This window comes from Selaginella moellendorffii, unplaced genomic scaffold (genome assembly GCF_000143415.4).
Source record: "Selaginella moellendorffii unplaced genomic scaffold, v1.0 SELMOscaffold_41, whole genome shotgun sequence".
Taxonomy (NCBI): Eukaryota; Viridiplantae; Streptophyta; class Lycopodiopsida; order Selaginellales; family Selaginellaceae; genus Selaginella; species Selaginella moellendorffii.
Genome location: NW_003314302.1, coordinates 81,446 through 106,492, shown reverse-complemented (window position 1 = coordinate 106,492; position 25,047 = coordinate 81,446). Strand labels below are relative to the sequence as shown.

Sequence of the window (25,047 nt, the reverse complement as noted above, 5' to 3'; positions counted from 1 at the left end):
TTGATGTAAAATTGAATACTCCTTTTAGACTTTGTCACAAAATAAGATTCACACACCCAATTCACCAAGTTAGATTTTGTTTCTAAATACTGATATAGTGCCAATAAAGATGTTCCCAAAATTGTTTTTGGTACACTATTTAGTTTGTATAAGTTTTTGATAATGTTGTTCAGTTTAGATAATATTTTGATGACTTTTTGATGGATGATAAATGAGGTTCTTTGTGAAATGTTAAAAGTGATTACTTACTTCATCAATAATGTTTTGATTCACTTAGAAGGCATGTAGAAGGAGCACATTTATAATGTTCATAAGGTGTTAAATTAGTTGCAAAAAGTTAGTTTAAAGTGAAGTAATCAAAATGTGTGTTTAGGTCCAAGAACACAACTTATCTTAACATATACTAGTAAACATGGCAATCAGTGCTATCTAAGAGCTATATTTAGTGTAAGTGTGCTCTTGTTTGTCAAGAAGCTCATCCTCCTTTTTACCTCACTCTACATGCAATGATTTTTCTTTCTCTTTCCCCAAAAGCAATTTGATTGATGGATTGATTTAAATACACCCTTCTTTTATAATGATATATCCCAAGAGATACACCTTACCCTTCAAGATTCTAAGAAGATTTTGAGGAGTTGGCCATCCTAGCCATCAATCCAGCACTTACCTCTTCCCCCACATACTCCATGCTCACTCATTGTTTCTAGACAATACACCAATATATCACACAAGCATGTGAGCATAGCAAGTCACTACTATCTAGACATTACTATTAGTCTGAGTGTGCTCTTTTATGTCAGGAGGCTCATCCACTACCTCACTTTCTATTCAAGGATCTCTCTCTTTCCCCAAAAACAATCTAATTGATTCAAAAATACATCCCCAAGATATACCAAGAGCATGCCTTTTCATTAAGATACCCTTCAAGATTTTAAATAGATCCTTTTTCAACTTAGTCTCTAGGAGTTGGCCATTCTAGTGCCTCTATACCATTCAAAAAATCAAAGTTCATTCTAAATCAGATGAATCTATTATTAATCTTGCTAGATTATAAAGGTGGAATACAAAATTTAAGTTCACCATTTTCATATTTTAGGAAATTATTCATTTCTATATGTGATTCCATAAATTTCCCCTTTTCTCTAGTTGCACATATTAGAACTAATAAAGTATCATACATTTCAGCAGTACAAGAATCTATAAAGCCACTTCCTTTCACTAAACCTCCATCATTATTCCCAAGCACTTTGTCGAGATCATAATACTGATCATCTGAATACTCTTTTTCATTATCTCCCCTGCACCTAACATGGATCCATTGCCTAATAAAACTAATTTCTATGCAATAGAATTTAAAATTTCGACACACATCACCCTACAAAAGTAAATGTTACTCATTAAACAGAATAAATTTTACACTTACAATAGCATAAGAGGTGAAAAGCATGAATCCTAAAAATAATTTCAAAGCTGTATTCATATTTATTAGTGTGTGATATTACCGATAAGAGCATAATTATTTATCACAACTCAGTAACAATAGTGTAAATGATAGGTCCAATGCTTCTTATGGTAGCACAAGTGGCAGTGAACAACCTAGCAATAATATATATAATGGTATATTCTTTTTTATATGCAACCACAAGTTTAGGGTTCTTGAGGTAGTGGGCGCTTTTGCCCCAATGGGAGCTTGATGTAGGGAGCTTGCTAGAATCGTCCAACCGTTGATCCATTCTAGTGCTTGCTCTAGAAACCTAGAAAAATGGGCGAGAATTAGGTCAGTGATGCGAATGTGATGAATGTGGATTCTGGAAGCGCTGCAGGCGATTCTCTGGCCATCGCAGCATCAGCAGCAGCGGATGGATGCGATCGCAGCGAGTCCAAGCGATGCGAAGCTCTTCTCCAAGGTGAAGGGATTCTACGATCTGGGAAAGCAGGAGCTGGAGAAGGCTGTCCGGCACGAGGAATTTGGCTTGCCGCAGGATGCGATCTCTCACTACAAGAACGCGCGCCAGGTGTTCATAGAGGGCAGCTCTGCGCCCTCGGCTGTGGATTCTAACAGCAAGTAAGTTAGTGGAGAATTTTATAGCGAGATTTCTCTTGTTTGTCGTCAGGTATGCTAGTGAGATTGCGAGCTACAAGGGGAAAATGCGCAAGTGGCAGGAGGATTGCACCGAGAGACTGCGTGTTTTGGAGAACCGATCGAAAGTTTCTAGTCAAGTAAGATTTTTGTGTTGGAAGTTTAGAACTCTTTGTGACTAACTTTCTACGTCCTCAGCCCGTCATTCAAAGTCAGGTATTTTGTGATTATTTCTTCTCGTCTTTCGTTTTTGCGAACCTCGGAATTTTACAGCCACGGCCCAAAGAAAATGTTCGTTGTAACTCGGCGCCGGATCGTTCCAATGGAAGGACGGCTTCTATCAAAGGGATTGATCCTAAGCTTGCTGCAATCATCGAAAATGAGATTGTCGATCGCAGTCCATCTGTAAGGTGGAATGATATTGGTGAGTTTGTCGTGTTTTTTTTTTCTTGCGTGAATCTTGGTACCTGTTGCAGCTGGACTTGCAAAAGCTAAGCAAGCTTTGATGGAGATGGTCATTCTTCCTACGAAAAGGAGTGATCTTTTCACGGACCTTCGGAGACCAGCTCGAGGTCTGAAATAAAAGCCGCGATGTTTTTAGTCTGACGCGCACTTTAACTAACAGGATTGCTTCTTTTTGGTCCTCCGGGGAATGGAAAGACAATGCTAGCCAAGGCAGTGGCATCTGAGTCTACTGCGACATTCTTTAGCATCAGTGCTTCGTCATTAACTTCAAAATGGGTAAGACTTTCGATCAACAGTTTGTAAGGATCTTAAACTTAGTTTCTGCGCAGGTTGGCGAGGCGGAAAAACTCGTTCGAGCATTGTTCACGATTGCGCGCTCCAGACAACCAGCATTTATCTTCATCGACGAGGTATTGTGGTGCTGCAAACACGACTCGTTTGACTTGGAAGCTTTTCCAGATAGACAGCATTTTGTCAGCGAGATCGGCGAATGAACACGATGCTAGCCGCAGGCTCAAATCAGAATTTTTGAGCCACCTTGACGGGCTCCCCTCGAACAAGGACGATCGAATCGTTGTGATGGGTAAAGCGCGCGGTAAAACTTATAATTTGCCGCTGAGCTGAGAGTTTGTTTTGTCACAGGTGCTACCAACAGGCCAGAGGAAATAGACGATGCAGTACGGAGACGTCTCGTAAGTAAGCTAGCCACAACTTTTTTCTTAGTTCTTTGTCTTGGTTTTTCTCTGCAGGTGAAGAGAATATACGTCCCACTACCGGACTCTGATGGCCGCAGGTCACTCCTACAAAATCTTCTCAAAGGACAGGCCTTCAGCATGTCAAGTGGGAAAGTTTTACCCTTTTATTTTTTTTTCCTCGCGCTGAATCCTTCGTTTTTCACAGGCTCTGACTTGGAAAAGCTCGTGAAAGACACAGATGGTAATGTCGTTGTTTCTGGTAATGTCGTTCTTTCTTAGTGTGGGAATGGCAGGGTATTCTGGTAGCGATCTTCGTGCGCTATGCGAGGAAGCAGCGATGATACCAATTCGCGAGCTTGGTCCACTGGTGGAAACGATTCGTGCGAGCCAGGTTTGTTTCTTCTTCTTCGTCTACTTGTTGGGAGTGACACTGCGATTGTCAGGTTCGTGGCCTCAATCTGGGAGATTTTAGAGAAGCGCTCAAAGCGATCCGGCCGAGCGTGTCGAGAGAACAACTGCAGCATTTCGAGCAATGGAATCGCGACTTTGGCTCCACCTAGAGATAAAAGAAAGAAAAGGTTCTCTCATTGTAAATAGCTGCGATTACTTGAAATCCACTTTGACGCATAAAGCTATACGAAATTCTCACAAATTCCTTGCCTGTTTTTCTCGTGGTAGATCGAATTCGAGCACAGGAACAAAAAGTTGGCGCACGAAACCCCGTCTCTTACATGTTCTTTCATTAGGAACGTTCTCACGTCCTTCGGCGCTTAGTGGTGGTACTGGTAGTGGCCTTCGTGCTTGGACGTCTCTTTCGCGAGGTCTGCAACAACAAAGCAGAATAAGAGATGAAAAGAGAAAGACGCTCTCCTTACATTGTCGAGCTCAAAGAGTTCGTCCGCAAGCTCCTCCTCGGCGGCCCTCTTTTTTTCTTGCTTGATCTCTTCCTCTATATCATCAAAGTAGCTCGTCTCTCTGCGAAAGAACAAAAAAGATTACTAGAGTCCAACTTGTCTTCTCGCCATAGCCTTACCGATATGCCTCTGAAGCAAACGGCACAAACGCGTGGAAACTGTTGCCAGGAACTGCGCCAACCTGTGGATCAAAGCATACCACCGTTAACTTGACGTGATATAACCAGCCAAAGTTCATACTCTGCGGAAGCTCTTGAAGTTGATTCCGCTCACTTCAGGCCTTTCGTTTTGCGGCTGTTGGACAACCAGTCCCACGACGTATCTGACTTCGCCATACTCCTTGTCAATCGCTTCACCGTAGTCTTCCTTCTCCTTCACACTTTTTGCTGTAAATGTCGTCTTACTTCTCGCTAGTGGGGCAGTATCGCGTTCCAACGATTCCAGCTTACTTGGTTCGCCTGTTTCAAAGTAAAAATGTTAGCCAGTGCACATTCTTCGATCACGTTTCTACCGTTTCCTTCGTCCTTCATACTTTCGCTTGTGGCTGCTTTGGGCGATGAACCAACGCATTTTTGAGCTGTGGGAGATTCAGCCGATGACTCGAGTGCTGCAGGTAGCAAATAGTAGTCGGCCTTAAAACACAACATATCTTACCAACAGTCTTGCCCTTCGCCTTCGTACGCGATACTGGAGGAGATGTTTCGCGTTTGATGACCTCGGGTTGTTTTACCCGTTCCTTGATGTTCTGTAAGGTTCGAGAAGTGAGCTCTCTTTTTGAAATAGAAAAATAACGATTACTTTGGGAGGAGTCTCGGCCACGGAGTCGGAATCATCGTCAGAGTCCTGGAGATCAACAGTCGCGTCCGTAGATTGGCTTTCTGCAGGGCCTGAAAACGAAGATATATTAAACTGTACTACAGCAATGCAAGTGCATACTTTGCTGGACGTAAAAAGCAGAGATGTCTTTGCATCCACTCAAGATGCCAAGTACCAAGCTTTTTTCTCTAATTCTTTGAAGATGTTGAAAGCTTGTGAAGTCTTCCTCCGCTTCAACGAAATGAGGAACAATGAGGATTTGTTGCTGCTTTGAATTCTGATAAAAACAACATCAATAATAATACAAAACTGATTCGTCCAAGTTTAGGTACCTGAACTTTTTTCTTGGAAATAAGCTGTAATGTTCCTCCGGCAGCAGTGACAATCGATGATAAGTTTTTGTTGCAATAATACTGAGACAACACATTATTAGCATAATTCTGGCTTACTCAACGTTCGGACCTTGTGAAGAGATGTAGCTAGAAAGGCTATGCCCTCGTAAGTCGACAAACGAGAACCAGGCTGTACAACTTTCACATCTGAGCCATCACCTTCATCTAGCTCAAACTTCAGAGTAGGAGTATAGCTAAAATCAAATGCATCAAATGAGTAGTTGTTAATATGACAATGCTTCACCTGGAGCACTTTGGAATCTCTTGTACGGGTCCACCGGAGCTCGCAACATTCTACAAGAAAGCAGATAGTTCTACCGAAAGAAATCAAACATCAGAAAAGAGAAGAAAAGAAGTACCTCCAGCCATTTCAATGACACGACCGGCTTTTGTTGGCTCACTGCCATCAAAACCATTTCTGTCACGGAGGAGCCATCCTCCACAAGCAAGTGAGTGCATTCCTCGTCCCATTTTTCCACACAGCGTGCCCCTTGAATGATCACACCAGACTTCAGCTCTACTTTCTTCAAGAAAATCTTACCAAAAGCAGTGTTTGCCTTTGAGATCACATTGCGAGCCTGGGACGCTGAAACGCAGAAGAAGAAATGCTCGTACGTGGCCCTGGAAACACCGAGGCAAAATCAGCAAAAGCAAAACCAAGAAAGAACTAGAGGACCTAAAGGTACTGCTACCCGTTCCAAACGTGATCTCATCCCCATCCTTTACAGGAGCTTCCTTGCCTTGCAGCTCCAGCACAGGCCTCGCTCGTCCTCCTCCAGCCCCCTTGTTGAGAAACGTCCCAAACTTGGACAAATCCCTCACGATCGCTTCGCATTTCGTCTCGCCAGGAGGCAATGGGAGCACCACGAACTCGGCGTGGACGCGCGACACGGTCTTGTCCGTGGCGATGCACACCGCGCAATCTGCCGGCACGAGAGAAATATTTCGATCTAGCGGACCAAGAAATCGATCGATTCTACCTTTCCTGCCGATCTTGTAAGCGCCGGGCGCCGTGAAACAGTAGCTCCGAGCATCTGCCGAGAGATCTGAGAGGAGAATCGCGAGAAAATAAACTCACCGGCAGAGGCATTCTTGAGGGCGCCAAGCTTCCAAACCATGGATGGATGAATGACAGCCCTAGTGACCTGGCCTCATAGTGACGTGGCCTCATACTGACGTGGCCTCATTATGACGTGGCGTCTATGCGACGTGGCGCCTTGGTGACTGATTAAACAATCATAAGAAGGAAGGATATATATGTACACAAACCACCAAAAAGAATGGAACACAAAAATTGGTGTTTATAAGCTACTTACACTATGCGTTGTTTCTTTGCTTCCATGCTTGCTCGCTTGTTCTTCTTTGTTCTTGGTCATCCTTGTTCCCCCTCTTTGTTCTTTCCAGTGAAATTTGCTCAGTGGAAGCAAAAGCAGCCGGATCGCGTCTCGGTCGGGGTCATGCCCGAGCCTTTTCTCGTATCGATGGCTTCCAGGAGCTGGACGACTTCGCTCATGTTGGGTCTTCTATCCGGATTCGCGTCCCAACACTTTCGCATGATATTCGCTAGAGGAGGCGGGCAGCAGCCAGGGATGTTTGGTCTCAAGTCCTGAAAAGAAAAACCAAAAGAAACTCCTTAAAACTAAGAGCAAAGATCCGTAGCGATACCTGGTGCACAACCGCATATGTCATGTCTGCAAAGCTGTAGTCCGCAAAAGGCATGTCACAGCAGTAAATCTCCCACAGGCAGATTCCAAAGCTGTAGACGTCGCACTTTCGGTTGTAAGGTTTGCCATCTAACACCTGGATGGACCCGGGAATCAGTACTTAAGAGACAGTGACACAAAGTGGAGAGAAAAAAAAAAAAAGTCTTGCGTACCTCAGGAGCCATGTATCCCACCGTGCCAGTTTCGCCGGTCATGTCTTTGGGATTCTGAGCCTCGACGCGGGCCACCCCAAAGTCGGCGATTTTAACTCGCCGCTTATTGTCAAGCAGCATATTCTCCGATTTCACGTCCCTGTGAACTATCTTCTTAGAGTGAAGATAGTCAAGCCTGCAAGTGTAACTCAAAGCAAACGAACAAATGAAAAGAGTAGAAGAAAAAAAAAGAAGCGGCGAAAAGAAACAAAAAGGTACAACGAAGGACGAAAAAACTCACCCTCTGGAAAGGTCCAAGGCTAGCTGGATCACGACCTTGAGCCGGAGCTTCTTTCGACAATGCTGGATGAGGAACTGCTTCAAAGTTCCACCCGCGAGGTACTCGACGACAACGCAACAAATGTTCGAAGATATACGAACGAATCCACCGGTGGACGCGACTTGGAGATCCGGCGATCCGACGCAAGCTCCAACAAACTGCCACTTCCCAGTCAGTCATCTTCTACTGGTAAACACCCACCAAAAAATAATTCCAAGAACAAAAGCGAAGAACATTCACCTTGGTCACATTGGGATGATCCAACTTTTGCCAGACAGCCACTTCTTGTTGAAAAGAAGCACGTAAGGTGTTAACAAGAGCTTGTGACATTGCTTGTTCTTCCCCCCAGTCTAGTAGCTTCACTGGAATCAAAAACCAAAAGAAACAAGGGAAGAACAAAACAAATTAGAGGACCAATGTTATCGGATGCAGTGGAACTAAATGCGCGAGAAAGGAAAGAAATCTTTTTTACCCGCGACATCCTGGCCATTGTAGACGCCACGGTGCACAACTCCATAAGTTCCATGAGCGATGATGTCGTTGAGCTGGAGCTTGGCAATATCGATCTCCCATTCCTCCCTGACTCTGGGCCTGGATTGATTCGACTGCTCGCCGGGCTTTCCAGCGGCCGGGACCTTTATGTGCTTCTCCAGAGTAGCATCCAGGTCGAGGTCGGCGAGATTGAGCAGATCCGCGCGGACAAAACCCTTGCTCTGATCGGCTCCATGCGCCTTCGATTCCTCCATCCGAAATCCTGAAAATCCGACCTACTGGCAATTCACGTGCGAAGATCTGTGCCGGATCATCGACCCTCGCAGGAAGAACGCCAAAACCCTAAGACACTGTGCAAGAAAATATTTGGAAGGGAAATAGTAGGAGTCAATGAATTAAAGAGCTCACACAAACTCTAGCCCTAATGACGTGGCGTCCTAGTGACGTGGAGTAAACGTGGCAGACTTTAGACCCTTTTTGCTTTATTGACAGATTTGTACAGTTAATCGTGCTTAAGAAAATTGGCACGCTCGCAAAATTGTCTCTGGCAGTCCAAAAAAATTTCGAAGAGAGAATTGGCTCACCTCTTCCACTGTGAGCGTCGCTCAGTGTCTTTCATCACTCCCAGTGTGATGGATGAAAAGCTTCATCACTTCGTAGAAAGAAACTACAATGCTCACCGAGGGACCGGCTCGGGCAACGCGAGGGCCGACGCCGGAGAAGAGTCCCCTCAGCCCTTCATCCCTGGAGTTGGAACTTGCATCAATCTCTTGAACAACGACGAATTGGAATGCGAAAAACTCACCTCCAGATCGTCATCAGGACTTTGGCAGTGTTAGAATCCATTCGCTTGGAGGGGTCCTTCACAGTTGCCAGAGAAGAAGGTAAGATACCAACGAGCGAGGAAGAACCAACGTTTACCAGTATTTGCCGCCTCGTCTTGACAACGTCTAAAGGACACGTCGCTGCTGCAGCAATGCTCCCGGCCAGAAATCCACCACAAACGTTCGCGGTTAGAACGCTTAGTGCGCTATCCGAGCCAAGTCTTTGACGGACGCTCTTCCTAATCTGCGAAAGCTTGCGTCAAACAAGAAAGAAAAAAAAGAAAGTAAAGAGCTCCTTACAGGCTCTAAAATGCTCCAGCAAATCGCTGAGAAGGGCACGTCTCGAGCTAGTTGTGCTCCAACGCCCGTCCACAAGCCTCTGACCCTTTGGACTAAAGAACCGAGGTGAGAATGCAAGGAAAACCAATGGTATTGTAAAAGCACTTACGTGAGCCACCCGGTCGTTCTGAAGCTCCAGACATTGTAGCCCACATCCCCGGAGGACTCACACCTTGGCGAACCTCCTTATGAGCCTAAAACACGTAAAAACTTTCAGCTCTGCTTGTAATCGGCACAACGAAAACAAAACTCGACATGAAAAGAAAGAGCAAACCTGCATTCGCGTCCGAGCTAATTCAATGGGACCACAGACAATGCATGCCAGGGACCTCGCCACAGTACCAGCTATAAGCGGCGTGTATGGCTCAATGTGAAGAGCGTTTCTCTTGGAAACATCCTCCAGCCACTCGTGAAAGACATCATACACCGGCAAGTAGATCCCAACCTGTTCACGAGAAATGAACTTAGAGACCATCTTAGACCGGCAGAAGAGCGAACACTCACGGTAGGAACCGCAATGGCGAGTGCTGCGTCCGTGCCACGCCAGAGACGTAAGAATCCTTCCTGTTTCATTCGATTAGTCAATGCAACGTAAAAACACACTCTCGAAATCGTGCCTGTCGAACGACTTTGTAGAAAACATCCCAAGTTCCCTTGTAGCGGAAACAATCCGGGGGACACTGTGGAACTTCGGCAGGACCACCTCGTGGGCAGACGGGAGGACACTTTCCATCAAGCACCTAGAGAAAAGCTGCCATAAGCTAGGAAAAAAAGAGAGAAAAAATCGATTGCTTACCTGGTGCTGGAGAGAGTCTGTGATGTGATTTTGATACTGGACTCCTGCTGCTTGTGCCTGGAGCCTAGTCTACAAGGCAAAATCACAAGCTTAGCCATGGAAAACTTAAGAAAAGAAAAAGAGTACCTTCGCTACATCCAAAGGATTCACAATGACAGCTGACAGGAAAGCTGCGCCGGCCGCGGAGATCGTTTTCTCTTTGAAATTCACTTTGGGAGCGCTAGATTTCCCATCCTCTTCTGCTTCAATGCCGCGATTTCCCGATGAGGATTCATGCTTCCCGGCCGCGGACGAGTTCACAGTGACCGCAGGAAACCAGATATTGCTCGCGGAATGCTGGGACACCATCAGAAGTTCATCGGCTTCCTGGAAAACGAGCAAGCGACGTGAGAAATTCCGCGCAACAAGATTTCTCGCAAGAACATCGATCAGAAGCTAGGGAATGGATCAAGATTGCAAAACAAAAGAGGCGGCTACCTCTGGCGCCCGAAGAACCCTATTGGAAGAAGCAAATTTTAGGGCGTAGACGAAACTGGCCTTGAGGGTTTTGGCAACAGGGACAAATCGCCGCCATTGGATCGGAAACGTGGACGACGGTGAGAGAGCCACGTCTCCAATTCGTTGGGTTCTAGAGAATATCCTTGTAAAAGCTAATGGACGTGTCAGTAGCAGAGCCAAAGGAACGAACACCGCAAGGAATATTTACAGCATCTCTTTGGTGGATTGTTTAGTCTCTTGTGAGAGCCAATGGCCTGTGCTCTATAAAGCCAAGAGCCATGCCTTTGGCTATGGCCGCCCGAACGAAAGAGATGTTGGAAGTGAGCGTTGGAGCTTGAGAGCTATCACCCGTTCCAAAAACTATCTTGTGTTTTCCATGGATCCTCCCAGTTTGTGGGAGCGCCATCACCCTCTCGGAGGGATTGTCTGGAACGATAAAAGGCCTGGAGTTGCAAAGAGTGTGAGAAAAACACTCGCATTTCTCAATCGAAAGAGAAAAAACTCACTTCAAGCAATCGTGAAGAGCTGCCGCTCTTCTCTGCTCGTCAGGGCCACCGATCACTGAGACGATTGAATCGAACTCCTTCCAGGCAAACTGGGAGACCATCGGTTGCCTCTCTCTGAAAATCATCGCAACTTCGCGCAAAAAGGGTCTTTCCAGCTCAAGCAGTGCCTGGAAGATCAAAGTAACCTCGATCATCGTCAAGAGCAAGAGAAAAGAAAAAGAACTTTTCATACCTGCGTCTTAAAGAAGTGACCAAAACTCGAGTACTTCTTTTGCAGCTGCTTGACAGAGCACCAAGCCAGAGACGATGCGACACCATTGCTGATCCCACAGACAAGCCCGATCAAAGCCGTGGTATCGAGATTCACGAGCTCGACTCTCTCACTCCGGCCACCCCAATCCCTACTCACGTCCTTCAAAATCCTGTAGAAGCCACTCTCCTCCAAGCCGTGCTCCACGATCCCGACTATAGACTCTGTGTATTCGTTTGCGTTGATAACCTCTCCCTCGAAGACGATCGCCGGAGCTACCTTGAGCCGATACATGACCGCTGCCTTGACTGGAAGAGAGATCCAGCTACTGCTCAGCGATTCCTCTTCCTGATCCTCGTCGACCAAGAGCCACTCCCCAGCCTCAACCTCGCTAAACTTGTGAAGATCGTCCACTTCGATCTGGTACTCGCTAAACTCCGACTTGAAGCTCTCGGCCACGCCCCTCTCGACGCCCCTGGCGAAGTAGAAGATGAGGAAGTCGGGTCGAGTGACTGGATTCGCCACCGCTGCCTGGACGAGGATCTCTGCCCTGGATCGGAGCTCCGGCCATGAAACGTGCTTGGGATTTCGATCCGACACCACCATCCATGCCGGTTTCCCATCGTACATCCCCACCAGATCGACGTGAGCTCGAGACGATGGCGATCCCAGAAAGCTCTTGTTGACGCCGCAGATCCCACTCACGTAGGGGTGCTGGAGAACTTGGATCAATGCCTCGAAATGCCCGAAATTCGAGCTGCCAAGACACCCAGCGCTCTCAAATCTCGGCTATAAATTAGCAACATTACCTGTCGGGAGGGCCGGATCTCTCCTCGAGCGCTCCCAGCTTCGACAAACTCCTGCGGCAATCCGCCATGATCTTCCCCACCGACAGCGCCTCGATCGCCGCCCTTGCGGCGCCGACGCGGGCGCGCAGCAGCTCATCGCCGAGATCCATCGAGAGAAAACGCAACACACTTACTCCATTGCAAGAACCCTAAATGCCAGGGCGAGCCAACCCTAAAAACTAAATAGCATAGCTTATATTGATTAGAGAACAGTATATATAGTAGTAGTAGTTACATAGTAGGTATTTAAAAAGTGGGGCTCTTCGCGGGCTTGGGATTCTTCCTCCTCTTGCCACTCCCTTTCTCGCACTGGCTCGTCACATCGTCCTCGTTGACCACGGCATTTAGAACCTCTGACTCGGGCGACGACCGGTCAGCGCTGGTCGCCACCTCGCTGACCGAGCAGCACACCGCCGGCTTGACCGCCGGCTTGACCTCTAGGCTGACCTCGCTGACTCCTGCGGTGACCTGCTCCACTGGGTTGACCAGGCTGACCACCACCGCCATCTTCTTGTTTCGCTTCTTCTTTGGCCTAGCCATCTTGGCGGCGCCGCCGAGGCCCTTGGAGTGGCCGACGTAGTGGAGATGCTGGTTGACCGTGAGCCGCCCCGTTGACTCGCGGTTGTAGGCGCACGAGGAGCGGCCGTCGTTGACCATGGTCAGCTCCTGGTCCCGGGGGCAGCGCGGCTCCACGATCGCCCGCAGCTTGCACTGCAGCGAGCAGAAGCGCTTGCTCGGATCCATGAGCGACCGCTGGCACACGCTGCAGTGGCTCACCGCGATCACCATCTTGGGCTGGTGCGTGCGCGCCTGGATGAACACAATGTGGCTGTGGTTGATGTAGAAGAACTGGATGTCGACCAGGTTGACAAAGGGCTGGATGTCCTCGACCTTGATCGAGTTCTCGTGCGACGCCTTTCGGACTTGCAGGCACGAGTGACCCCGGTGGGCTTGCGACTCCGACTCCGCCTTGCAGACCCCCACCTTGCACTGGACGCAGAAGTACTTCCTCGCGGAATGGCGCGGGCACTGGCAGCTCACAAAGTACTCGGAATGGATGAATGCGGTGAGCCATGGAGGACCTCGCCTGTCCACATTTGACCCAGCGGCGCTGACCTGGGCCGCATTGTCAACGGGCGCGGTCAATGCCAGCCATGGAGCGCTACATTTCTCTTCCTCAACGCCGCTACCACCATCGAAGCCGCCGCCACCACCCCCATTGCTAGAGAAACCCATGGTAGAAGGCAAGGAATTGGGGAAGAAGAATGGAGGTGAAAAAGCTAGCGCTCGACGAGAGAGTTTTACCTAGGGCGAAAATAACAAGTTAATCCGGCCCGTGCTTGTCGCGGTGCTGCCGCGCGGCCTTCACCATCACACCAAGGCTTTTGGTGCTATATTTGGCACTAAATTAGCTCCAAATAAGACTGATTATTTTAAGGCCGGGAGAATCCCCAATGAGGTGGCTTGCGATCCAAGTCTATATGTGTGCGTGGCCAAATCCGACGGATACGATCCCCAGGACCTGACACGTGGCACGCCCCCGCGCGTTGACTGTATGGACGGCGAGGATGGGCTCCAGCTCACGGGGCATTTTAGGGCTCTACCCTTTTTCTCCCCTGGCGCAGGGATTTTTTGTCCGATCACACAGAGTGGCGCGCTGGCGGCCCGTGATTCTTGGAAATGCAGGAGTCGATTGAGATTGCTTTGTCGCTTCTCAATCCGGCAGTGGCGTCGCGGGAGCTGATCTAGGTGTGTGATCTCTTGCTCTCGAACGCGCTGTAGCAGCGGAGGGGTTTTGGATCATGTTTCTTCGCGGCTGAGAGGCGGTATGACGAAGGAGAGGGGGCATGTTGTTCACAGTGGAGGATGCCGGAGCCTGCAATTTGTTCCTGGATTGTCGTCGCCCTCGCCGGCGGTGTATCGAGTCCCGAGAACTCCTCTCGCGAATGGACCGTTTAGAGGATTGATCATCTGTGTCACTGGTCTGTCCAAAGGTATGCTTTTCTAGCTAGGATCTTCTCCTTGGCTGATAAAATGTGGTGATTTTTCCCTCATAGAAGTTCGAGCTCAAGTCCAAGATGCCACCGAGAGAATGGGTGGAGTGTACAGTCCGGATCTACATCCTCAGTGTACACACCTGGTCGTCCAGATATCCACCATTTTCTTTGGTTTCTCGCTTTGTTTTTTCTAGCTCTTTCCTTGACTCCTCGCACAGCTTTGTTGGACGAAAGTTTGAGCATGCTTTGAAGCACGGGGTAAAACGTGGATTGTTCGTCGTGACTTTGGCATGGTTTATCAACTCAGCTAAGCTAAATGGTATGAATTTTATTTTTTTTCTTGCGGATGTGTCAGACAGTGTCGTTGTTTTTGCAGAACGTCTGGACGAATCTTTGTACGCTGTGTCAAAGAATTCCTTTTTCAACGCCGTGATTTCTCCGGAACAGGGACTTTTCGATGGCGAACACGCTTGCTTGCCCAGCAGATTCGAAGAAAGCAAATCCGGGGACATCTCAGTGAAGTCCCTGGCGGAGTCTCCAAATGCCGAGAGCAAGCGTGGTCTTCTCTTGAGAGGCTTCACGCTTTACCTGGATCCGTGTCTTTCTGAGGACGTGCAAGCGAAGGTAACAATCACAAGGAATCAATTGTCAGTCTCTCAGATGTGACTGTCTTGGAACAGGTGGTCGCTGGAGCAAGCAAAGAAGGTGCGACTTTTGCTGACAACTGGTACAGTGGTTCCGATGTTACGCATGTTGTCTGTGAAAGGGACTCTTTTCTAACTTATACGGGGTCAACATGTAATCTAGTCACTGTGGGTACAGCTTCGGTCCATTGTTCTGCCGAGCTCTCTAATGTCTTTTTCTTTTGTCAGCCATTATGGTTGTTGAAGAGTCTCAAAGAGCATGCGCTGCAGCGCATGGTGCAACTATCGACAGATCTAGCACGGCACTTGGCTTTTGTGGCTGATCTTTTGCAAAGTAAAAGCTCGTTGCAGGTTTGTTTTGCTGTCATCTTCTCTCCAAGTTTGAGTTTTTTTTTACTGAATTTCAGTGGTGTCTGGCAGAATGAAGACGCGGTTAAGTCTCTTCAAACAGAACGTGAGGAGCTCGTTAAGAACGCGAAAGAAGGCGTAAGGAGGCGCAGAGGACAACGTAAACAGGCAGGGAAGCTTTCTAGATGGATATCTCTAATGTGTTGTGTTACGTTTTCAGCCATGTCGGACATTGCCACGCCCAATCACTGGAGCCACACTTTTAGATGGCCTGTGCTGGTCTGTTACGGATTGTCCTTCAGCAGCAAAGGTTTACGCCGAAATTTCTCCCAGTGACGAGTTCTTCGATGCTCCTGATAATGGGAACACGTCGGGATCAGAGAGTGATTTGTTTGCACGTCCTCTCACTGAAAGGTAAGCCAATGCATCCTACGTTTTAGCCCGACTTTCTTACACTGGCTTGCTTTGCAGTGAAAGGCAGGAGATAATTTATAATGCAGTCTTTTTGACTGTCATGTTTCCAGTGGACCGCTTTGCCGAGATGGGACCGTCGTCGAGATCATTTTTCTGTGAGAACGGCTTCACCAGGCAACAAATAATGGAAAACATCTATCAGTTTTACCAGGTCTGGGCTTGTATTTCGTTTTAAGACTTTTCTACTTCCTCACATTCTGGATTCAAATCGATGCAGGAGCCTTTGTCGGAACAGGAGTTGAACGTAGCAATCAACACAGATTCGAAGCACGCTGATAAGCTTCGAGCCTTGTACGCTGCCAGAGGGAGCAGTAACGACGTCATGAAGCGTCACGAGTTTATTGGAGGCAGGAGATGCTTTGATGGCCTCAAGCGGCTAAGCCGGGAAAACACCGGACAGATTTACGAGCTACTGCTGGCATCTTGATCAAAAACACCAATAACACAAACCTGTATATATCAGAAAAGGTTTTGCTGGTAAGTGGAGATAATTTTTTCTTTGCTACTATGGGGACCAGCAGCATCACCTGGCTTGGGAATCAAGAATGGTACCTTCAAGTTTGTTTTCCTATTTGATCACTAAGATGAATCTCTTTTCTACAGGCCCGAATGGAGAAGAGACACTGGAAGAGGCTGGCGGCTGCCGGGCTCTCGCTGCTGCTACTCAGAGTCGCCTACGACGCCATCCTCTTCTTTTCGCCGCTGATAATCTCCACGATGCTGTGCGTGCTGTCGTTTAGACGACTGGGCTTGCTGCTCGAGGAGTGTAGGCCGCAGCTAGTGGAAAATCCCGAGGAGTCACAGGGCAGTGGCAGTGGCCGACTGGAAAAATCTGGGGGACTAGAAAAATCTTACAGGCACTTCCAGAAACTTGCTGTTCGTCCGGTGATAGTCGAGGAGGTGGTAGTGAAAGAACGCCAGGAAGGACGAGATTCCAGTGAAGACGAGGAGACGATGGTCGTGCAGGCAGGAAGAGATTCCAGTGGAGACGAGGTCGAGCAGGCAGTCCAGAGCTCCAGTGACGAAGAGGATGATGTCACTTCCGCGATGGATGATAGTGATTTTGGGAGGAACAGCAGCAGCAGCTCCGAGATTGATCGTTACATGAGCTTGTTCGTGGAGGAGAGCGATGATCCGGAGGTGGTGGAGGAGAGAGCCAGTTCTTCCGATGGTGTTGATGGACAAGAGAGCATCCCGAGAGCGGTTTTTCTTCCAGCTCGAAGAAAGCATTTTCTGAGTGACGTGCTTTTCTTGCCGGCCTTGTTTCGAGTCACTCGCAGGTTGCTTATGCGTGCCTTCTTTGCAACCTTTTAAGAGCTCCATTTGATAAAATGGACGAATATTCATTCTGGAGTTGAAAGTATTTGGCCCATGCAGGTCTCGAACCTGCGACCTTGGCGTTATTAGCACCACGCTCTGACCAGCTGAGCTAATAGGCCTTACATTTTTAATTAGTTATTAATTTACAGTTATAAAAGAAAATTGTAAACTATCTATAGACAAAATGTTTAGCGCTTCACAATAAAAGAATTTTGACACTAATTCCACAAAAAATATAAATTTCTTCGCAAGATGCTTGACCACGACAAGATCATGTTTTGCTTACAAGTTTAAACTCAAGTTTTATTTCCGGCGTCGTTTGTACCTGGAAAATAAAAGTTGAAGTTTTCCATAAAAGTTAAACAAACCGTACCTTGCTTTGCTTTTGAACGAGCGCTTGGACACACCAGGTTTTCTCTTGGGCCTCTTGTTCGTAGCATCACGTCTGGAAGCACCAGCCTCCGGTTTAGACGATCTCACCATTTCATCCTCAGGATCCTTTTTCTTCTTCTTCCTCTTCCTGTCATCAGAGCTCTTCTTGCTAGGGGTAAATCTCCCTTCCTGTCTCGCCTTCTCCGCAGCTTTCACAGCCTTTGCACGCCTGTAGCCGATGTCCACAAGAGATGTACCGGGGTTGTTCTTGTTCTTCTTTCCTCCTCCCTGTTGAAAGAAGTCCCCCGGATCTTAGTTAGCTCTAGATATTGAAAACTCTCTCTCCCTCTCACCTTTCTATGCTGGTTTTCGTCTTCATCAGCGCCTTCCTCTGCCGTCTCTCTGGCGGCTTCTAAGCGCCGGCGCTTCTTACGTGGTAAGGCTTTCTGTCAAGATAACACATGAGATGGCACGCTCGAAAGAATAGCCACGCGTATGTTACCTCTGTTTCGGCTTTCCGCTTCTCTTTCTTTTGAAGCTCCTCGCCTTCGTCAACACTAATAGCCTTCTTTTTCAGCGCTGGCCCCTTGGCTTCCTGTTAGAGCAGATTGTTATAATGGTTCAGTAACATACGATGCCGGAGATACCTTGGCAATGCGTGTTTTGTCTTGTTGAGACTGAAACCACGTCTTTTTGGGCCGCGCAAATATTTCTGCCTCGTAGTCCATCATGTTCTGTGCCTGATAAATGAAAGACACACAAGGTAAGAGTTACAAGTCCCTAGTGCACCACCTTGTTAGCTTCCATCTCCGCTTTCCTCAAAAACTTCTCTTCCCTGAAGCCAAAAAAGTCAGTCAGGTTCAGATCCACACAAACAAACCTTTCTTGTTGAAGTATCTGAACTAGATCTTCTTCCATCTTTTCAATGCGCTCACGCCACGATGCAATGGATGTAGCAGCGACAACCCGCTTCTGGAGTTTGGATCCAGCTCTTTTAGCCTGAAGGGACAGACAATACGTTCATAAGGTGAACATGTATACTTCATATCAACATACCACAGCCTTCAAAAGCAGACGGTCTTGTTCAGTCATCAAAGTGACTGAACGGCCATGTCTCCCAGCTCGAGCAGTTCGTCCTACTCGATGAACATAACTACGTGGATTTCAATAACAAATAGAAACAGAGAGATGTGCTTACGTTTTGATTTCCTTGGGACACTCTAAGTTTATCACCGATTCAACGCCTATAATGTCGAGTCCCTGAAAACAAACTTAAGCTCGTTGCACATAGTGAAAGCCATGTAATACTTACACGAGCAGCCACATCCGTAGCAATCAAAAAGTCTACCTCCTGCTTCCTAAATGCTTCTAATGCCTGGCATAAAAGTTCCCCAAGTCATATAAAAAGCTCGTAACGAAACACAGACCTCTAGCCGTTGAGCTTGTGTTAGATTCCCATGGAGCTCAGCTGATTTTAAACCCGACAGACCAAACAGTATTTTGAGGCGATGAGCCTCCACCTTCGTGCCACTGAAAAAACAGAAAAGGTTAAGACTTTACATTGGATAGAACACTAAGAACCTGAAAATGATTGTTTTCGACTTAAGTGACCGTGAGCACAGGGAAAGTACTATAGCCTCTTTATCTCCTTCATGCCCAGCCCGGATTCTGATCACTCTGCGCAAAAAACACAACAGTCAAGATAGATTCCTTCCAAACTTAATGGACGCACTCTTCGGTGAGCGTCGAAGGACGCTCAGTTGACGGATCGGCTGACAGCCTGACTGGACTTTTCAGTGAGAGCTTGATCAATTCAGATACTTCGTCCGTCATCGTAGCCGAAAAGAGCATTGTCTGTCGTCTGGAAGGACATAGTTTCACCTATGCATAGTCCACGCAATCAGATGCAAAACACACTATGTAAATGAAACTCTACCAGCTCGTGTATTTCTTCTCGAAAACCGAGTTCTAGCAAACGATCAGCTTCGTCCAGTACCAAAATTGCAAGTTCTTCGAGGCCAACGGATTGTGTATTTCGCAAATGATCAATCATACGACCCGGGGTGGCAACTACAATGTCTGGATGTGTTCGAAGAGCTACTTCTTGTACCTACAAAACCATTGCAGAATGCAAAGCTTATAAAAACAATCTTTCATACCTTGCTTGAAAGACCACCTACGACTAGAGAGCATCTAATATCTGTGAACTGTGCCAATTTTTCAATCATGCTATGGAGCCTGTACAGAAAGAGTTTGTTAAAAGACAAATGCGTAGCTACAACTCGTACTGTACTGCCAGCTCCCTCGTTGGAGTGATGATAAGAACCCGTATAGCCGGTATACGTCGGGGTCTAAACAGAAGCCTTTCCAGGATAGGCAAAGCAAATGCCGCCGTCTGCAGATAACGTGTAAGATTACAACAATAGATTACAACTTCATCTTCAAACCTTCCCCGAACCAGTCACAGCACTGCCGCAAATGTCTCTTCCGGCAAGAGCTAGTGGGATGCAAGCTGCCTAAACAAGAAAATCAAAAACGGAAAAAATGAAAAGTGAATCACAGCATTTTACCTGAATAGGAGTGGGCTGGCGGTAGCCAAGAGCGTCGCAAGCCCGTAAAAGAGGCCGTGAGACGTTGAGTTCTATGAAAGACGATGCGTTGAAGGAAGCACCATGGTTAGAAGAAAAAAACTGCGGCTTTTTGTTGGTATTCCCGGCTTTTGCAGGCTACAAAGAAAAAAAAGTAACGAAACAAATTAAGAACAAAATAAAAATAAAAATAAAAATCTTGTTAGCATGGTTTTCCTCTTTCCCATACCTTCTCTTTTTTCGAATCGAGACTTTTCTTTCGCTGACTGTGATCAAGTTGTTCTTTCTCATCTTCGTCAGTAGAGTCTTGTCCGCGATCTTCTTCCCGCTGCTCATCGTCATTTTCCTCTTCACCGTCCTGGTCCACATCCTCTTCTTCATCATCCTGCTCTATATCATCTTCGTCAATTTCCTCGTCTAGATCATCTCCCTCCTCTTCATCAGAATCTTGAGCACCTTCATCCTCCTCTACACCGCTTTCATCGCTAATATTCCCCTCACTGGCAATGTCTCTATTTCTCTTCCGAGCAACGCTTCTGCCTTTGGCCCATGCGCGTTCCAGAAGTTCCTCCTCTGCCTCGTCGCTGTCCTGATTCCTAGCAAGCTGCTTACCCGCATTGAGGCGCTGCTTGATCTTGTGATCGATGGACGTGGTGTTGCGCTCGCGATGCTCCTGCTCGCTAGCCTTTGCGTAGCCGGAGAATTCCCAGGGCGATTGCACCACGGCCACAGCACCGCCGCCGTCCAATCCATCCCAAGTGAAACCCTTGTTCATCACTGGAAATGGGTTTAGGGCTTAGGGAGCCCTAAGAACGACATTGAATTATCCAATGCACTATATATATTCAGGTTGCTCACTTACCACGGAAGAACATGCCAATGGCGTTGGAGATGCAGGCGCCGGTAGCGTCTCCGCCTAGAAAGCTCTCAATCAGCAAGAAGAGCTAGCAAACATTCAAGCGGACTCGAGATTGGAGGTGGCGTTGGAGATACAGCTGCTACCGCGTTCGTCTCCTCCTGGAAAGATCTCATTAGAAATCCAGAGCGAGCTCGTTCGCATTTCTAGAGCTCACTCACCAGGGAAGACGCTGCCACGACTGGAGATTCCTTTGGAAATGCAGGCAGTAGTATTGCAGTCTCGGCCTGGAAAAGTTTTCGATCCAGAAGAAGAGCTTGCAAAGTTTCAAGCGGGAACGCTTGAACGGGAATGCCTGCCACAACCGGAAACGCTGCTGGAGATACAGCCGCTATCGCGTTCGTCTCCGCCTGGAAAGATCTCAGAAGCAAGAAGAACGATTTCGATCACGATCAGTCATGCAATGGATTTTCAAGCGCGATCTCTCTGTCACCGCACAAGATACGAGGCACCAGTGGCGTCTCTGTCGAGCTCGATTTCTCCTGAAAGAAAGCGCACGGTCAGTAATCCAGACCTAGCGCGTGCTGCCTCACCGCGGAAGGGGTTTTTCCCACGCACTGCCCCATTGTTTTAGGGTTTATGAGTATTTCTTTTGTGATATATAACAATGTGCTATGATTTTAAACATGACCGTCCGATCTCTGGAAAGCATCAACGGCCCTAGGGCAACATGGAGGATGGGGTAGCTCTGTGGCGCGAGCGCGAGCGGCGCAAGCTCTTCTGGACCGACGTCAATGTCATTCGCGCCTTCTTCTCGTGGCTGCGCGGCTATGGCGGCGGGATATTCCAGGACCAAGTCCATGCTCTCTATCGCCACTGTGGGATCGTAGCGCTGTATCCAAGCCTCCTGGACGAGCTCCGCTACTTCTCGCTCTCCAGATCATCGGCCAGGGGTCACACCACTCTCGACAAGGCGCGTTACGATGTTTGGGAGTCAGTGGCCACCGGGACTTTCGAGTTTTTCGGCGCTTCTTTCGTTGCTCTGGCGCTGGATCTCTGCCGCTACTCCGATGTCGAGGATGCTGCTATCCAGGTCGAGTGGTATGGAACAGATTGCTTTTGGAACAGGCGGGTACTCGATCACTTGCTGAGCCACTTCCTCTATGTAAGAACTCCTTTCTTTCTTCGATCGATCTAAACCAAGCCTTGATCGTAGGGCCGCGTGAGGCAGAATGAGCGCATTAGCGTCGACCTGGACGCAATCACTCTAGGTAAGTATTTCCAGTGATGCTTTAAAAGCGAAGCTCTCCCTTTCTCGCTTGATCCAGAGCTTTGCGAGGTTCACCGCCAGTTGAAGCTTCATCACGATTCTGCGAGCTCCCCGCAACACGAGCTCGTCGAGGTTCCCCGCCACGATGTGTTCGACGTGACGGAGCCTCTCTGCCAGCTTTTCTATACGTGGCTCTCGGTGGCAAATAGTTCCGAGCGCTCTAAAGCCATGGAGGTGCTCAAGAACGTCCTCTGCGAAACGAGGATCGGTGATGCAGATGAGCAGCCGCCGATGAAGCTGCCCTTGCCACCGCAGCTCGCGGATCAGCTGCCAGTGGATCTGGCGATGACTTTCGCTCTCAACTCGAACAAGGAGAATCTCATGAAGCCACTCTCCTCGGCCGGTCTCCAGCAACTGGAGAGCTGGCTTTCGTTGCGGATGGGGACAGTACATCAAGCGGACAGTGTATTTGCCACTGCCACAGCAAGCCTGCCAGCATCGCTCATCCGGAAGCTCATTCAAGTTACTTAGAGCACCAAATCTGGTTTCTGTCAGCTTTCACTAACACGTTTGGATCTCAGGACATAAAGGCCGCGGGGAGCGAGGGTCTACAAGTTGGTCGTCCCTTGACGAGCAGCGGCTTCGACATGCTCCTCGCCAAAATGGAGCTCAACTCGTCGATTTTGGAGCTCAACTGTGAAACAGGGGTCATGGCCCGGCTCTTCCACTCGTGGCTGCGCTGCCGCGGGGGCCAGTTCAAGCACAAGCTCATGGTGGACCAGATCAACGAGGAATACGCCCGGATGGGATGGCCGCCATGCAAGAACTCGTCGCTCCTGCAAGAGGTGCGATCAACCTTGAGCAGCAATGGGCTTTTCTCCCTCGAGCAAGCTCGCACCCGGTGCGACATATGGCTGCGGAGTGTCCCTGAGTTTCTTCGAAGGCTCAAGTACGAGAGTAGCTTCGTCAACTTTGTGGCTGCGGTGAGCATGGAAGACATAGATCCCGGCGACTCGAGCTGTATAAGCATGGAGCTTGCTGAGCAAATACGCCGCAATGCAGTCGCTGGACGATACCACCTTTTCAAGCCGCTGCTTGCCGAGGACGAATCTGCTGCGAGTCTTGTGGTTATATATCTTGTGGAGGTGAGACTTCTTACGTCTCCTTGAATGTAGCTAGTAACGTCTTGCGTTGCAGGAGCTGTGGTACTGGAAGTGTGGTGATATCTATAGTGATTTTGTAGAGTTTGGCGTGGACAGTTACGACGATTGGTTGCCAGCTTATTCCAGTGCTGACTTTCCAAGCGTGAGGCTTCCAGGTCCAACCCCACAGTACTTCAGTTCTCTAAAGTTTCTAACAGGTGTTTTATCATGCATGTAGATGCAACTAGATACAGTGTGGAGCATCACTTGGCAAAGGCGACAGTAGCACTGTGCAGGGATGTGACGGATCCAGTACTTCGAACCCTGTCGACTTGGCAGAGGTACCATGATGTAAATAGTCTTGGAACAGCGGATCCCAAGGCTTTCCAGAGCTTGGTGTACTGCTCATACCTTCACAGAAGAAGCGGCTTGGTGGAGGCTAGCCAGCAAGACCTTGAGGTGTGTACACACGCAGCAAGCGATGAGGTAGTCGCTCTTGTGACAGGAGAACGCAAGGTCGGAACATTGGTGCACAGGCTCGTTTCGGTACTATGAGCGTTGTTAAATTCCTGTTGTTTGTGTTGATACTCATTTGTGGATGATAGGACTTGGGGAGAACCATCAAACCGCACGAGATCAACGACAAGCTCGCGTCTGTGAGTTGCTTTGTCTGGCTATGTTTTAGTGTGTCTTAATTCTTGTTTGCCAATGCATAGGACTTTTGGGAGCAAGCGAGGTTGACGGAAGTGTCCAACATGCCAGATAGTTGAACGTTACACAAAACGGGATCAAAGTCTACGACGTCCTCTCTGGATCGCGTTTCAAAAGGGTGGAGTCTAGTTTCCAGGACCGACAGCACGAAACATCTCCGTGACCTGCGGTGCGAGATAAGTGACAGGATTCTCCAGAGCAGTGCCTAAAAAATTCAAATTTTAATTTGTTTTATATTTAATATATTTTAGAATGATCAATATAGAAAATAACAATATTTTCTTACATTCAACCTATGATGCCGTGAAAAACCCTAAAAAATACAGTAAGTTGTTTCTAAAGGCAAAGTATCACATAACATCTTTGGTGATTTCAAGGTTTGAAGGTACGATCTGACCATGATCGAAGGTTGGATTTGGGCCGGTTCGTCACTTTCAGTCTCCGTTACGAGTGTTCCTATCTGACACGCTTGGAAACGTCTCCTCGAGCACTGGAGTCCTCAACGTTTGTTCTTCCAGAAATCTGAAAGACTTCTCGCTGGAATCAAATTCCTCTGACCCCTGCGGCTCCACTACTGCTCGAATCGACTTCGCCAAAGACTAAGAGATCCAAGGCCAACCAGCTGTGAGTAGCCCGAGTCCAAGAGACTACACTGCGATGAGAAATCCTGTCAATCGGAGTTTGCGAGAGCTTTGACTTCCTGGCTATCATCGCGCCCAGGGCGAAGCAAAACCCAGCCCCACGACGCTGCCAAGGATACAATTCTTAGACCTCGAGGGAACTCAAGGCTAGTATCGAACTTTTTAATGAAAAAAAAAAAGTTGTAATACCTAGAAACCAAAGGTTATAACTGTGATTGATTGGTTTAAAGACTCGATCTAGGATTAATATAGAAGATTCAACTAGTTAGTTTATGAGTTCAAATTGATTAGTAAAGGTTTGAAGTTTGAAATCTTATTCTAGACAATCTAACAAATATAAAAAGAGGCTAGGCATCAATATAAAGAGTATTTAGATTTATAAGCAACTTAATGGGCTTATCAACAAGAAGCATAGATTGCTAAAGATTGATGAGTGATACTACCAATTCTTAAAGCCTTCTATGATTTAGATTTTTATTTTGCCAATTCTGATATAGAGGAAGAAGAGAATATGATGAGTCTTAGCTTTTATTTCTCTTTAGCCATGGCATTTGTCATAAAGACTATGGAAGCA

General features: G+C 47.7%; 7 protein-coding genes, 1 long non-coding RNA gene and 1 other non-coding gene across 10 annotated transcripts; 3 read left to right on the top strand and 6 right to left on the bottom strand.

Moving 5' to 3' along the window:
* Nucleotides 1-1,651: 1,651 nt before the first annotated feature.
* LOC9634154 (spastin) lies at nt 1,652-3,892 on the top strand. Its single transcript, XM_002979485.2, has 13 exons — nt 1,652-2,065; nt 2,115-2,220; nt 2,279-2,296; nt 2,354-2,504; nt 2,557-2,652; nt 2,706-2,821; nt 2,875-2,955; nt 3,005-3,128; nt 3,188-3,237; nt 3,295-3,385; nt 3,446-3,481; nt 3,534-3,631; nt 3,684-3,892. Exons 1-13 carry the CDS (start codon nt 1,800-1,802, stop codon nt 3,798-3,800), a joined length of 1,350 nt encoding a protein of 449 aa, XP_002979531.1. The 5' UTR covers nt 1,652-1,799; the 3' UTR covers nt 3,801-3,892.
* Nucleotides 3,806-6,486, bottom strand: LOC9634153 (nijmegen breakage syndrome 1 protein). Its single transcript, XM_024684548.1, has 16 exons — nt 6,441-6,486; nt 6,343-6,396; nt 6,039-6,285; nt 5,904-5,983; nt 5,722-5,852; nt 5,607-5,656; nt 5,433-5,556; nt 5,303-5,383; nt 5,091-5,247; nt 4,953-5,041; nt 4,809-4,899; nt 4,666-4,761; nt 4,395-4,612; nt 4,274-4,335; nt 4,116-4,215; nt 3,806-4,063 (listed from the first exon to the last, which is right to left on the bottom strand). The coding sequence occupies exons 1-16, from the start codon at nt 6,478-6,480 to the stop codon at nt 3,995-3,997; spliced, it is 1,689 nt and encodes a 562-aa protein (XP_024540316.1). The 5' UTR covers nt 6,481-6,486; the 3' UTR covers nt 3,806-3,994.
* A 97-nt stretch (nt 6,487-6,583) lies between these two features.
* On the bottom strand, nt 6,584-8,459 carry LOC9634152 (serine/threonine-protein kinase STY13). The gene is made up of 6 exons (XM_002979375.2): nt 8,030-8,459; nt 7,798-7,919; nt 7,519-7,715; nt 7,239-7,413; nt 7,028-7,162; nt 6,584-6,968 (listed from the first exon to the last, which is right to left on the bottom strand). Exons 1-6 carry the CDS (start codon nt 8,301-8,303, stop codon nt 6,777-6,779), a joined length of 1,095 nt encoding a protein of 364 aa, XP_002979421.1. The 5' UTR covers nt 8,304-8,459; the 3' UTR covers nt 6,584-6,776.
* Nucleotides 8,460-8,502: 43 nt separating this feature from the next.
* Nucleotides 8,503-10,613, bottom strand: LOC9634151 (mitochondrial carrier protein MTM1). Its single transcript, XM_024684556.1, has 10 exons — nt 10,486-10,613; nt 10,135-10,374; nt 10,009-10,077; nt 9,830-9,952; nt 9,717-9,776; nt 9,487-9,657; nt 9,322-9,406; nt 9,174-9,265; nt 8,855-9,117; nt 8,503-8,793 (listed from the first exon to the last, which is right to left on the bottom strand). Exons 2-10 carry the CDS (start codon nt 10,354-10,356, stop codon nt 8,655-8,657), a joined length of 1,224 nt encoding a protein of 407 aa, XP_024540324.1. The 5' UTR covers nt 10,357-10,374; nt 10,486-10,613; the 3' UTR covers nt 8,503-8,654.
* Nucleotides 10,614-10,704: 91 nt separating this feature from the next.
* Nucleotides 10,705-12,270, bottom strand: LOC9634150. Its single transcript, XM_002979373.2, has 4 exons — nt 12,072-12,270; nt 11,245-12,019; nt 11,013-11,179; nt 10,705-10,949 (listed from the first exon to the last, which is right to left on the bottom strand). Exons 1-4 carry the CDS (start codon nt 12,218-12,220, stop codon nt 10,736-10,738), a joined length of 1,305 nt encoding a protein of 434 aa, XP_002979419.2. The 5' UTR covers nt 12,221-12,270; the 3' UTR covers nt 10,705-10,735.
* A 1,451-nt stretch (nt 12,271-13,721) lies between these two features.
* LOC9634765 lies at nt 13,722-16,293 on the top strand. 2 transcript variants are annotated; one of them, XM_024684508.1, is made up of 11 exons: nt 13,722-14,104; nt 14,168-14,259; nt 14,324-14,426; nt 14,484-14,731; nt 14,788-14,919; nt 14,980-15,102; nt 15,172-15,267; nt 15,320-15,513; nt 15,571-15,724; nt 15,791-16,121; nt 16,177-16,293. In XM_024684508.1, the coding sequence occupies exons 1-10, from the start codon at nt 13,939-13,941 to the stop codon at nt 15,998-16,000; spliced, it is 1,518 nt and encodes a 505-aa protein (XP_024540276.1). In that variant the 5' UTR covers nt 13,722-13,938; the 3' UTR covers nt 16,001-16,121; nt 16,177-16,293. The 2 variants fall into 2 exon arrangements, with proteins under 2 accessions (XP_024540276.1, XP_024540277.1); XM_024684509.1 differs by having other exon boundaries at nt 15,791-16,050; nt 16,177-16,234.
* Nucleotides 16,294-16,938: 645 nt separating this feature from the next.
* Nucleotides 16,939-17,012, bottom strand: TRNAI-AAU. Its single transcript has one exon. It is a non-coding gene; the product is annotated as a tRNA-Ile (tRNA).
* A 68-nt stretch (nt 17,013-17,080) lies between these two features.
* Nucleotides 17,081-20,648, bottom strand: LOC9634764 (DEAD-box ATP-dependent RNA helicase 28). Its single transcript, XM_024684506.1, has 19 exons — nt 20,083-20,648; nt 19,836-19,991; nt 19,713-19,781; nt 19,554-19,660; nt 19,425-19,503; nt 19,202-19,375; nt 18,998-19,146; nt 18,847-18,942; nt 18,693-18,795; nt 18,578-18,640; nt 18,464-18,525; nt 18,322-18,418; nt 18,146-18,264; nt 18,058-18,100; nt 17,913-18,005; nt 17,768-17,860; nt 17,619-17,711; nt 17,267-17,553; nt 17,081-17,218 (listed from the first exon to the last, which is right to left on the bottom strand). The coding sequence occupies exons 1-19, from the start codon at nt 20,626-20,628 to the stop codon at nt 17,197-17,199; spliced, it is 2,451 nt and encodes an 816-aa protein (XP_024540274.1). The 5' UTR covers nt 20,629-20,648; the 3' UTR covers nt 17,081-17,196.
* A 2,911-nt stretch (nt 20,649-23,559) lies between these two features.
* Nucleotides 23,560-24,049, top strand: LOC9634148. Its single transcript, XR_002993477.1, has 3 exons — nt 23,560-23,667; nt 23,727-23,777; nt 23,838-24,049. It is a non-coding gene; the product is annotated as an uncharacterized LOC9634148 (long non-coding RNA).
* Nucleotides 24,050-25,047: the final 998 nt, after the last annotated feature.